We start from the raw sequence: 13191 nt of genomic DNA on the forward strand, positions 1-13191 counted from the left end.
TTAACCAACTCTAATTTCACATACTTATCAACATTTATTTTTTTTTTAATTTATCAACTTTTGTTATTGATTAATATACCATCTTTTATTTGCCTTTCTTACAAATGCCTTCAATTTGTCAACTGTTATATCAATTTATTGATTTATACTTGTTTAATTTACCAAGTTTTCTTCCATTAGGTTACTTACTAGTTGTGGTTTAACAACTCTCATTTGAGTTGCCAATCAACATTTATTTGAATTTTTAGTTAAATTTACCAAATTTAATTTGGCTTTCCTACCAACTCGTCAAATCCAACTCTTCTTAGAAGTTATCAAACTTAATTAGAGTGATTACCAATTTTTCTCCGATTAAGTTAACTAACTTTGCGTTACCCACTTGTACTTGAGTTGGTTATTGACATTTATTGAACTTTATTAAAATTATTAACTTTTCCTATCTCTGACCAAAAAAAAAAAACTTCTTTTACTTTTTAGTTTTTACCAGCTTTTATTTATCTTTCTTATCAACGCCTTAAATTTACCATAAATAATATGAAACTACCAACCTTTACTTAGGGAACTTACCAACTTTTCGCTGATTTTTTTCTGGTCAATACGTTTCGCTGATTAAGTTACTATCCAATTTGAGTTTACCAACACTCATTTGAGTTAACTGCTAATGTTATTTATTTTTTAAAAATATTTACCAACTTTTATTTGCATTATCTACCAACTTGTTAATTTCCTAACTCCTTTTAGAAATTATCCACCTTAATTAGTGTGATTACCAACTTTTCTCCGATTAAATTACTAAATAGTTTTGCCTTACCAACTTTAATTTGAGCTAGTTTGTAGTGTTAAGATACATGTTGAGTTATTGTTAGAAAGTCACACATCGAAGAATTGGTGTAATCTGGAATAGTTGATATATTCTAGTTGGTCCATAACTCATAAGCTTAAGCTTTTGAGTAAAGGTAAATCTTACTGGATTTGTTCACGAGCTCATACTTGGCTCTCTTAACAAGTACTGTCATGTATTTGGTTTATTCAAATTACCAACTTTTCTTATCTCTAACAACAAAAATTATCTTAATCTCTTCACAAACTTATATTTACTTTTCTTGCAAATATTTTAAATTTATGAAAGATCACATCAAATTACCAACCTTTTTTTAAGTGATATACCAATTTTTGACTGGATAAATTACTAACTATTGGGAAAACTCCCTATGGGATTTTGATAATTCCAAAACTATACTTGGTTTAATATTTACCTGATGATTGTAGATGTTATCGGTGAAGTGATGATAATTTCAGGAAGATAGTGATACAATCTTCACTGAAGCAGAAGACATGTCATCACTGCATAGTTGCCAAGGTATATTTAAGTTCTAAGTACTGTAAAAGTTACAATCGAGATATCATTGCATCAGCTCATCGTCTGTTGAGGACGATTTCATCGTTTCTTGCAGTATAACATATACAGATTGTTTGTGACCGGCAAGTGCTGTTAACTTTAAAGCATTGCTAGTAATTTGTTTTGTAACCAGCATGAGTGTAACAAATTAATTGTCAATAAGTTACCAGCTAATGTTACAGCTTATGAATATCGTGTCGGTAAATTACCAGCCTTTGTTCTGATAAAGTTGTCAATTAAATCAAATTCATCTCACTTACCAACTTACATTCTTGCTTTTAACTTATAATCTTGCTTTTGGCGTTTGAGATCCGAGTTTTCTTCAACACGACTCAAATCTTCAAAGACAGGATGTACGTATAAACCTTGAACCACATTTTCAGTGTATTTGTGATCATGTAGTCCAGCAGACATAGGAATTGATTATAGTGACCAAGATATTAGTAAAACAAAGGATATCATTAAAGCTACTGCAGCAAACTATCCAATCCCACAACTTTTTCCTTGTACTGCCAAAATTTGATCAAAGGATTTGCTCATGACGTTCCTAAAAAACTTCTGTTTCCATCAATGAGGGAAAAGAAGAGGAGAGAACCATCCAAGTTGCTTAACAAAATAAGCAAAATGCAACAGACAACAATTGAAAGCAAGATCAACCACACTTACGATGAATATATGTACATTCGACACTCCCGAATAACAAAAAATCCCGCGAAATGAAATATAAACTTTCACTTCTTCATGCGCCATATATTCCTACAATCTATGAAACAATAACTTGCAGTCGCCAAAAGAAAGCCACATCGTATCCACAGAATTGCTAACTCGCTTCTAGAATCTCAAGGAAAAACACCTGATTCACATCCTCAACTGTCAGTTAACACCACTGAAGAAGTCACTTTGAGAAAGTACAATGGTAAGCTACTGTGTACACTTCCTTCGCTATTCACAAGGTCGCCGCTGAATCTCCAGCACAAGTAACCTGTCCCTGGAAATAGAAAAGAAGTTTCTGGACCGTGAGTCTAAACCCTCAGAGAAACAATTAATACGTGACAAATCAACTCTCTCCAAAACAAAATTAGTATCAATGGTCACGAAGTTGTCATCAGATTCCCGAAGCTGATGAATATACAAGCGAATGGAAAGATAGATGAGCTCAACTTGAAAGGACAATCATAGTCCATCCTGTACTCTAATGAAATTAATGCCGTTCTTTTAATTAAAAAAACACAGCACACACACACATTGCCTCTGTTTCCTCCTTTTTTAGGTTTTCTAGAACATAGATAAGGTGGTAGGCTAGTTAAATGCCACAACCATCTGCTACTTAGTTTAAATGAGTTTGCACTAAAGGATGATAATAAGTGAACACTGCAAAACATAAAGTAAGGGTGTCTTCAACAAAGAGAATGCAAAGACAAAATATAAAAGAGGTGCATATAGTTTTTAACTTACTTGCAGTATAAACTATTCACTAGGGAAGGAACACATGCGCAGAATTTTGAATTGCATATTATAGGACAGATGTACCATTGCAGGTTTTCAGAGATGTGGTGGAGACCCCAGTTCGGAACCGCAAACGGATGTATACGTTGACATTGAGTCCTCTTTAGATATGGCCACAAAGTTCAATGGAGCGGTGGATAACCTTCTCATTGCTTTGAAATGACCATTTTGACGTCCAGAATATGATCTTGGTGTGAGGAGCTCTGGAGTTGCACCTCCCATTGAATTACGGCGTGGTGTCGGAGTCATGGATCCATTCCCGTTAGCAGAATACCCATTTAGCTTCCTGAAGCTGTTGCTTTTTCTCGGACTGGGCTTAGACCCGTACATGGCTTCCTTCTCTGTTAGAAGCAAATCTTGAAGCTTCTTTTGGTCCTGTAAAAGCCATATGTTCAGAAAGTGTTCACTCAAACTTCTTTCTTGATTCAGTTCAGACAGGGATATTTAAATTCTTCAAGAAAATTTTAGAAGTGTCAAATTAGAGCGGAACTTTTATCATCAACATGAGCTTCGCTCAGATATAACACATGAAACATTACCCTGAATCTCCTCTTCTCCTCTTCTTTCTGTTTTCTGGTCAATTTGTAATCGTCCAGTATGGATACCAGTCGTACCTTTAAAGACATTATCATAAGAAAATCAAGTACCAGAAAGAACAAGAATGTGTACGTTAAAAGATTTACTGCATAAGTACTCACTCCGTCGTAAAGGAATAAAGCCCTTTTCTCATCTTCCCATGCCAGTGTTCGGTTTATTAGATTGTCAACCATCGCTGCATGGAACAGCTATTTAGCCACAGGAACAAGTCGTTCACCAAACTGGGGTAAAAAAAATTGTATGATGAGACAACCACCTGGAATTTTGCTAACAGCCACTCGAGCTCGTTCGGCTCGTTTCAGGTTAACATGAGCTCCTCTTCCAGCATTGTATCGGTTCTCGTCCTAAAACCAAGCACATAATTAGTAGGCAGAGGTTGGTAATATGATACGTTTAAATGAAATACCAACTTCCGCTATATCTCATCCGGTAATGATAATAAGACACTATAAGTACTTGGCTTGGGATCACATTTTCTAAGACCATTGGCTTACTTGGTTATACTCTTCAAGCCAGTTTTCCTCCTCGCAGGCAGTGAGCCATCGGTCAATTCTATCCATTATTTCTTTTCTACTCTCAGCTTCATCTTTTACTTTAACTATCTGTGCTTCAATATTTGCCAAAAGCTCCGAGGGATCTACTAACCCTGAAATGCGCAGAATTTGTGACTTAAGGTTCTCTTGTTAAACACACTATGTGGAAGAAAGGGAATCGCTAAGGCAAGGATTGAGAGAGTATACCAGAATCTATCAGTGCATTGGATTTCTCAGCAGAGGTGCTAGTGTCAGGTACAATATGGGCAAGTCGGCAAAAATCTTCCAATTCTGACCTCCTTTTCATGACAAGTTCCTTCATTCTACTTGCTTTCAAAGTAGTGAGCCTATCCACTTCTGCTGATGCCTGGCGGCAAGTTTTCCTTTTTTATTATTAAAAACATAACATGACAGAAAAGGACAACACATCAACAAACAGGGCACATTCCGAACCTGTTCAATTAACTCCATTGACAGAACACCTGGTTCTGTAATATCACTTTCTGAAGACCTGAGGACGGATGTGATCCATGAAAAATTACTCCTCTCCTCGTTTGAGGAGTCCATTAAATTCCATAATTCAAATAACGATGCAACAATATCTTTAACCTGTGAATTAACAATACAGATTGAAACAAGTGAGAACTAAGATTAATGACCGCTCTGAAACAATAACACTGAGGATTCAGCTTACTTTCTGGATTCGAGACTTGCGTTCCACTTTCAACTTCCGAATGGCATGTTCTAGACCTTCCAGGGTACCATTGCTGATGTTAGTTGATTGTTCAATACCTGTACCTTGCAGACTTGGATGCACCTCGCTGACAGTTTTTCCAAAATCCAATCCAAGCACGCCACAGAGAGAATGTACCTCGTTTATGTACACTAGAACTTTCTGAAGGCGTTCAGACTGCAAAGAAACAAGTATAATCATACTATTAGTTGAGAACAGTAGAGAAATCAAGTGATACACAACACACTACACAAGACTGACACCTTGTGCATACATGCATCCATGTCCATACTACATGTAGTCCAGGAAGAATATGCATAATTCAAGTTTTGGTCTGTACTAGTGGATTTAATTCTGTTAATTATATAGAGTTCTTTAAAGAACCTATATTAAGGTGCTTCTTCACATGCTCTTAACAGAAGCCGAAAGTGAAACTGAAATTTCTAGGCATCGTGTCTTTTACCGAATATTCTCTTTTCAAATCTACTCCCCCTGTTTCATGTCACCAGCCAACCTATTCTTTAAAACTCTTCTTCTTAGCATAGGGTTGACAAAACTATTCTTCGTGCTCAAAGATATTGGACTGACATGTATTCAGAAGAGGTCCATCTTTCCTCACTCTCCAGAGGATCACAAAAGTAATCGTGTATTCAAGCTGAAGTATTTCATCTTATGCCTCAAACAAGCCAGGGAAAATTTAAAAGAATAGAGGAGGAGTTTTGAGCATCAGCTAAATTTGTCAAGCAAAAAATACCTTCTCCTTCTGAAGAGTGCGAAGGCGTGTTTGATATTCAGAAAGCCTTCTAAGGGACAAGTCTTCTTCATCCAGACTCAGGCTACTGCTTGCGCCATTATTTGCATAACCGTACTCCGATATCTCTCCACTGATCCTCTCAATCTGAGCCCGTATGTCAGCCAACTGTTTTATCCTTTCCTCTTTCTTTTTCCTCAGATCTTCCACCACAGGAGTCACAGAAGCAAGTTTCTGTTTCAATGACGCTGACCTCTTCTCAGCTTGAATCTGTAACATTTTGCATTAACAGCTCCATGAGCAACTGAAAATTGCCTAGAGAAATCTAAAGATATCTGCCAGGTTTGTTCAGACTAAGCAAAAAACTGTGGTATATCTATTATTATTTTGTCGATCAACACAAGAAAGTTCTCTTTGGATTGGTTTAATTGGCTATAAGTCACAGTCTGTGCAGATTCATATACTTATGAGAATTATATCTATCTCCATCTTACATGCTGCAGCATACTTGTCAACGAAATTAGGTGTTGATGGACCATGCAATCAAGCAGCATAATACCCACCAATCACGCCATGCTACATACACTTCAGTTAGTTCAAGAAAGCGTTTGGTTACATTAATTCTTCATATCGCTTTGTACAGGAAAGTGCTATCACTAACCCATCAATCAGCCATTTCTTCTATTAAGATTTCTGCAGTAGCAGCATCCTCTTGCACAATAGAAAAGTGTAAGTTCAGCTCATTAAAATCACCCAGTGAAATCCAGCATAAGATTTATTTTTGACAATCTGATCCATCCTCATGAACCCAAACAACTGAAGATCAACTGGCATCCAAATTTCAACAAGGCAACCTAAATTCCTAAACAGGATGCCCTTGACAGGGTGCGCAATATTTTATCTCACTTACATACTTTAAAATATGGGCTTTGGACATTCTTTTATGGTGTTGATTATCTTCTCAATGTTAATGATACAGTGACAACACAGCATGCCACAGAACACATGAAAGAGGAGAAACAGCAACTGATGGCAGGAAAAAGGTTTTGACTGAAATTGCGTTGTGGAACAAAATCACATGTTACGTGTAATTTCCTCTTACAGGCGAATGAATATTAAGATCTCCAAGAGCGGCCGTAAGTGTTGCAAGCTCAGCTTCCTTGGCTGCAACAGACTGATGTAGACGAGCCTTGGCATTGGCAGCCTCCTCAACCTTTCTTCTATAAACTTGTAAGCATTCAGCCTCCAATTCTATAAGCATGCGGTCTTTATCGGCTTCACTTTCTCCAATGTCAATCCATAATTGCTGCTCCAACAAAGAACAGGTTCAGTATCATCAAAGATGATGTATCGTCCACTCACCCACTCTTTCTACAGAAACTAATGAGCTTGAGATTTGACTGGAATTGCTTGACTATCGACTTAAACAGAAGGTCCCGTTCAGTTTAACAGAAATTTAACAGCTTTCCCCTCGGTTTAAACGATAATTAAAAAACAGTCCAGGAACTATTGCAATAATATGTTGATTTTAGTTTCTTTTTCTTTACATTGATGCAATAAAGAAGAATGATAGTGTTGCCGGACTTATTAAGAAAAATATTAGCCGAAAGCACTTCCTCTGAAACTTGAGGTCAACCCGTACTCTGACACACCAAAAATTCCTTTTCGACATTTATCCCAATAAGGAGGGAATTTCCCAAGAGTCCAATAGATTCCGAAACAAATAACATGAAGAAACTGGAAAGCAAGCTCACCGAAGGAAAAGAAATTGTAATTCGCCAAGAAGCTAATTCACAATTCGGAAATCCAAACAGCTATATCAACTTGCAGTCACGGTCACAGCACATAAAATGAAGAAAAGCTAACCCCATACAAAGAAATGATATAGTGCCAAACTTCTAAAATTCATTACACTGAAAAATATTTCATGTCACTAACGTCCACAAAGCAATCCTTTAAAGCAAATGTATGGAGCATATAAATTAAAAAGAAGTTAGAAATCCTTATGAACAGAGAGAACTACAGGAAGAATTACTTGACTAACAGGAAGTAGTTAGACGACTGTTTAGCCTAAGGATTAAAGGAAAAAGGATCCTAACAACACAAGCTCCGATAGACCAACAAACAATGATTTCATCAAAAAGCAAGATCAGTGCTTTCTTGTTTTAGCAGAGTAAAAACAGCATAAAGTCACGGAAAAAACTACCCATCATTAAAAAGTGATTTTCCACCAAAAAGATGACACATTTCCCTTTCCTATCAAAGAGCGAGCGGCCTTCACAAAAAGATCTTGAAAGAATTAAAAAAACAGTAAAAACAACGAAGAAGAAGAAGAAGAAAACGCTGGGAAGGAAAGACAGAGAGGAGTGAAAGGAAAGACCTGAAGTTCCCTGAGCAGAGTATTGCAGCTGGAGCTTGAAAACAAGCTGCTTGAAGGACTACCGATCGCCAGCATTTCTCACACCAATTCCTCTCTCTCTCTCTACAGAGTAGCGAAAATGAGAAACCCACCAAGGTTTTCACTCCCCCCCCCCGCCCACAAGAAACCAACAGAGAACACGGGGCGTCGAAAAACTCCAAAACTTGCAGCTTCCAAGAAACCAAAAACGAGCTCACTCCTTTCCACTTCAAGCGAGAGTCACGCCGCAAGAAGCCAAGACACTCCGGTCTCTATCTCCATTGCTCGAAACGACCTCTTCTTGCCCAGATCTGGAGCCGAAACACCCACGCTCACACACCCACACACACACCCACACACGCTACCGTTCCTTGCTCCCCCGCTTTCCCTCACCGCCAAGCAAGAATCTTTACAACAGAACCCCTCGAAACGGTCCGAACCCAGAACGAGGAACCCACGGCAGAAGCTAAAGAACGGAGCTTTGATCCGTGCGGAGTAAAAGCTTCAGGTAAGGCTAATCTAGAGAGAGAGAGAGAGAGAGAGAGAGAGGGAATGCAAGAAGCTAAGAAGCATCCAACCCCAACCGACAGGAGAGAGAAAGGGGGGGAGAGCGAGTGAGTCCCTTTTCAGGGCTTGGAGGTTAGGCTAGAATGCGCCGGTAAAGGAGCTGCGCAGATTAGCCATTGGTAGGGTTCTTCCTCCTTCTTCTTCTTCTTCTCTCTCTCTCTCTTGCTTGCTCGGAGACGACGATCGGACGATGATCTGGTCTGAACCTTGAGCAGACAGTGGGAAATCGCTCGAGCTCCATTATTATCTAAAAAATTTTCTCGGAAAATGTGGGTCTGAAAATGGGGTTGGGAAAAAAATATTTCCCCCACCCGCAGCTTCAGGGCGTCGCACCCACGGACCAACCGCGGGCGCGCGTCCGACCCCGCGATCTCGGCGGCGCGTGAGGCTCGTGTATTGACTCGAGTAGCTGTTGATGTTGACGTACGAAGGCATGCATAGGATAGGACGGTGAAATTTTTCCATTTTTTATTATTTTCCCTCCCTTTCTTTTTTCTCTCTTGCTAATGTTTTTTATTTACAATCCAGCAAAAAAAATGTTTTTTTATTTACATTTTCATTTATTTATTTATAATTCTCGACCAAGAAAAAAAAATTATTCTTTATAATTACTTAATTTGTTTTTTGATCGATAATTCATTAATTTATAAAAAAAAAAAAAGTGGAATCATCGAATTGCATTGTCTCTATCGTGGAAAGGTGAGTTTGGTGAGTTCGAACATGTGACTCGGAATTATACGTCACCCACCTAATTATTTCCCGAATTATATGTCCGATGCATAATGTGAGGAAAAAGTTATACTCTGTTCATGAATTTCACATGTGAATGGATCGATATAGACCAAAAATAATTTGACTAAAATCAGTGGCTTGACTCGGAGAGTTTAAAGAAAAGGTTACTGACTTTTCTTGCGTTTTTCAACAAAGAAAAGGTGGGAGGAACTGCCGGCGCGTTAAATCCTCGGAAATTATCATAGGGTGACTTTGTAATTGTTTTGGAATATTCGAGTTTAGGGCTATGGAGAGGTCGCCATTATTCGAGATTGAACGAGTCTTGTTGCCATAGCCGTATCGAGATGACAGCTAGCATTCTTAAACTCGTGCATCGAGGCATGATACACACATCACTTCAGTGAGAGAGTTCAAACTCATGACCTTTGGTTTGGACTTGTCGGCCCATATTTAGCATCACTATCGATGATTGGGTTGCGACCGACCCTAATTGCTACTTAAAGATCTTCATATGAAGCTCTAATCTTGATTTATTTAAACTTAACATGAGAGGGATTGACTTGGTAATTATAGAAGATTTGGTTGTACTTAAGCACACAATGCATTCTCGATTTCTCGTAATACCGAGTACAAGCAATCTCATGTTTCAGCTATCCACCTTGGCATCTACGCATATATTAAATAATCTATGAATTAGTAAAGTATTTCGTACGTCTAAGGTAGAGTTTCAACTCATGGATTATTGCCTTGATCATTTTTCTAAAGGAGACTTATTAGGAAGCGTAATACAAACTGGATACCTTAGTTTAGGAAGGTCATTTGAAAGATAGCAAAAGTCTTAACACATTTTGTTAATATATCTAGTTGAATTAATTTTCACTCAAAAGTTTAAATTAATGAATTATTTAACATTGATACGTATTAGTTGTGTTGCACGTATCAATTCTTTAATACGGAATTTCACCTGCCACCACTTACACGTTGACCTTAACAACGCCTCCCCCACCCCAACATATGAGTCTCCTGTGTTAGGCTTTCGCTCCTTTAATCCAATGCCTCAACTGGATCTTGAACATGTTGCATAGTAGAATCTCAATAAGTATCCTTAAGTTGTGATGCATTAATACACCAAGATGCCATGTCTTTCACTCGGGGTCCCCTTGCCAAAATCAGTCATGATGGCAAATTCTCATCGGGAAATTATGTCGATTCGAGAAGATTTCTTTATCAAGATATTCATAATGACATCAACAGACATTGGGAACACAATTGATCATTGGCTTTGACTGTTGAGATACATATGTGAATTATGTTAGAAAAAGTCTCACATTGAAAAATTGTTTATGGTGTAGAGTAGTTAATATATCTAAGTTAGCTTATAATTCATTAATTTAAATTTTTGAATGAAAATGGGTCCAATTATATATTTTGACAAATTCGAACCTGAGCTCCTCTTGGCAATCTCCCCCATTGAAGGTATTAGGTTTCTGCTATGCATTCCCAACAAATGATCAGATCTGATTGTTGATTGGTGGCAACTTCCAATGCTTATGATGCTTAGTGAATATCTCAAGGAATAAATTAAACCAACACGATTTCCAGGCAGCTTTCATGGTTTGGTCTAGTGGAAGAGACTTAGAGTGAAGTGGGCGTTGTGAAGTAGCAACGCGGTCCCGATGGCAACCTTTGTAATTTAGTTTGGAAAAAGAGATCGAGGATGAAGGTGAGCATTGAAGATTCAAGTTGAGAAATATTGGTGTAGAAATATTCCTGAATTAAAATGGAGTAGACCTAACACTGAGCACACATGTGAGAAGGGAGATTATTGAGATGCATGTACAAGTTGTATAGAAAAAGTCTCACATCGGATAATTGGTTTAGTGTGGAGTAGTTAATAATTTCATTTGGCCCATAACTCATTGCCCTATACCTTTTAAGTGAAAGTAGTTCCAACTGGATATATTGACGAGTTCGAACTTGCGCTCCCTCTTAGCGATCTCCCCTATTGAAGATATCGGACTTCTGTTACATACTCCCAACATCTGTAACATTTATTAGAGTGAGCCACACAAGTTCAATATCTCAATCTGAGGAAATCATCAAGATAGAGCTTAATTTTGAGCTCTTAATATATCTCGTCGCACTCACATTTACTAAAAAACTTCCGTAAGATGGGGAAAGAGGAATTTTAAAATATTACTTCAAAATTCATTCCTTCTTTTGTCTCTAGCTTCCCAAAAGAAATAAATGCACAATTAATCCTAAATCTATTATATGGAAACCAATCAAGTCCCATTTTTTAATTAAATCAATATAGTCTTAAACCTCTAATAAAAAATGCAACAATCCTCTCGCCCAAGTCCTGCCCGATTTATCTGACATGGCAGTTTAGTCACCGTCAACTATCCTACGTATAAGGATGATGTCATAATGTAGAATGTTTTTCTATGAAACTACGCCATTCTTGTATTTAAATAAATCACTCATTTCCTTAATAAGTTGTTGTGCACCAAGACTCGATATATATGTTCGATACTACCCTTTGGTGATGTAATTTAGCATCATTTTAGTAAACATCTCTCGTAGTTTATCTCTCAAAACATGCTAGTGACACGTGCACGATGGACAAAATAGGAAGATACCCCGATGATGGGCAAAGTCCCAGCAGGGGGGGAAAGGGGCGGAAGAAAGAAAAGTTATGCTCTTCTTTCGAAATGGTAATAATTAACAGCTGAAAGTCGATCAAACTGGCTGGTACGAAGAAGACACGACAAGTAAACTATACACACACAAACATGTACGTGTACGAAAAGACACTATATTTATATTTATGTATATAAGGAAATTCTCATTCATGAACCTCGAGGGTACACGAGCTAAAGATTATTCTCAGCATTATCTAGGACAGCATATATTTAATAAAGCCGGACAAGATAAGATTTATGTAATCTAATGCGCCAAATGCAAGGCCCCACAGGGCAGGCACATCATTAAAGGGATTGAGTTGGGTGGACTGCTGGTACTAAGGAAAGATTTTGCAGCACTCATCTGCAAAAGAAAAAAAGAAAGAAAGATCAAAGCACTAAAATAATTAAAAAAAAAATAACGAGAGAGAGAGAGACGCTTTCTTATCTGTCAGTTTGGAAGCTGTCTAAGTTTCTATTTTCAAATGTGATTCTTGCATGCAGGTGAGACAAGAAAATGATGTTCGATTCTGTGTGTTTCTCGTTCAGAAACTACATGTGTGACTATATTTTACATGATTTTCTTTTTATTTTTTCATTTTCAATGGACCAGTCGAAGTCCGCAAAGGCCGACTATATCGTGGATGCAGGAATCGGTTTAATTTCCTGGCATTAAATTGGTTTTCTCCTGAGCTTTTGTTTGTTGCATTTGGATAATCATCAAGTTCATTTGTCTTGTCACATGAAAACGAGGAGCTTTTCAATTATGTGGTAGCTCACGGTACTATTATTCTTTTTGTAATGATCTAATGTACATCCATCATTATCATTTGGTAGTTTTGTGGCGATTATTGATATATATGCAAAACATCGTTCGTATCTAATTTGATTCTAAAGACCAAAATTAATTATATAAGATCCTATCCCTAATGTATTAATCACATCAATGTCACAATCAAAGATCTAAGAAACCCATAGTGATACTTTATTTTGAAAATTAGATCAAGGAATTGCTGGAATTTGTAAAATGTTATAACCGTCAGCAAAGCACCATCAAAAATAACTTTTGTGAAGAAATATGTAACATGAAGGCAATAGTACTGTATGAAAGTAAGACTCCTTTAATTTCGTGATCCGGTGGATCGTTATAGATTTGATATGACGGTTTTTTATTATGGTAAGTTACACACATAAGAACCTTTTAAATTGACAAGACACAAGCTCCTAATAAGATTTGGGATATTGTCCTTGCAACATTGGGGTCTCATGTTGGAATTTCATAATAAGAGAT

The 13191-nt window shown here is 37.4% G+C and overlaps 1 protein-coding gene across 1 annotated transcript; it reads right to left on the reverse strand.

Moving 5' to 3' along the window:
• Window positions 1-2039: 2039 nt before the first annotated feature.
• Window positions 2040-8041, reverse strand: LOC115686856 (65-kDa microtubule-associated protein 6). Its single transcript, XM_030612267.2, has 12 exons — window positions 7900-8041; window positions 6622-6825; window positions 5523-5789; window positions 4730-4945; window positions 4489-4644; window positions 4243-4402; window positions 3997-4148; window positions 3759-3846; window positions 3604-3677; window positions 3445-3519; window positions 2930-3280; window positions 2040-2387 (listed from the first exon to the last, which is right to left on the reverse strand). Exons 1-11 carry the CDS (start codon window positions 7972-7974, stop codon window positions 2942-2944), a joined length of 1806 nt encoding a protein of 601 aa, XP_030468127.1. The 5' UTR covers window positions 7975-8041; the 3' UTR covers window positions 2040-2387; window positions 2930-2941.
• Between the last annotated feature and the right edge of the window lie 5150 nt (window positions 8042-13191).

Source organism: Syzygium oleosum, unplaced genomic scaffold (genome assembly GCF_021117445.2).
Source record: "Syzygium oleosum isolate NSW1041296 unplaced genomic scaffold, Sole_v2.1 Sole_v2.02, whole genome shotgun sequence".
Classification (NCBI taxonomy): Eukaryota; Viridiplantae; Streptophyta; class Magnoliopsida; order Myrtales; family Myrtaceae; genus Syzygium; species Syzygium oleosum.

Bases quoted from the DNA above. Each gene is read 5' to 3' on its own strand.
- LOC115686856 (XM_030612267.2), bottom strand. From the start codon at position 7,974: ATGCTGGCGATCGGTAGTCCTTCAAGCAGCTTGTTTTCAAGCTCCAGC. The intron at 3,847-3,996 runs GTAAGCCAATGG...GCTTGGTTTTAG, and splicing joins GGCTTGAAGAGTATAACCAA to GACGAGAACCGATACAATGC. The intron at 3,678-3,758 runs GTGGTTGTCTCA...TGTTCCATGCAG, and splicing joins GGCTGTTAGCAAAATTCCAG to CGATGGTTGACAATCTAATA.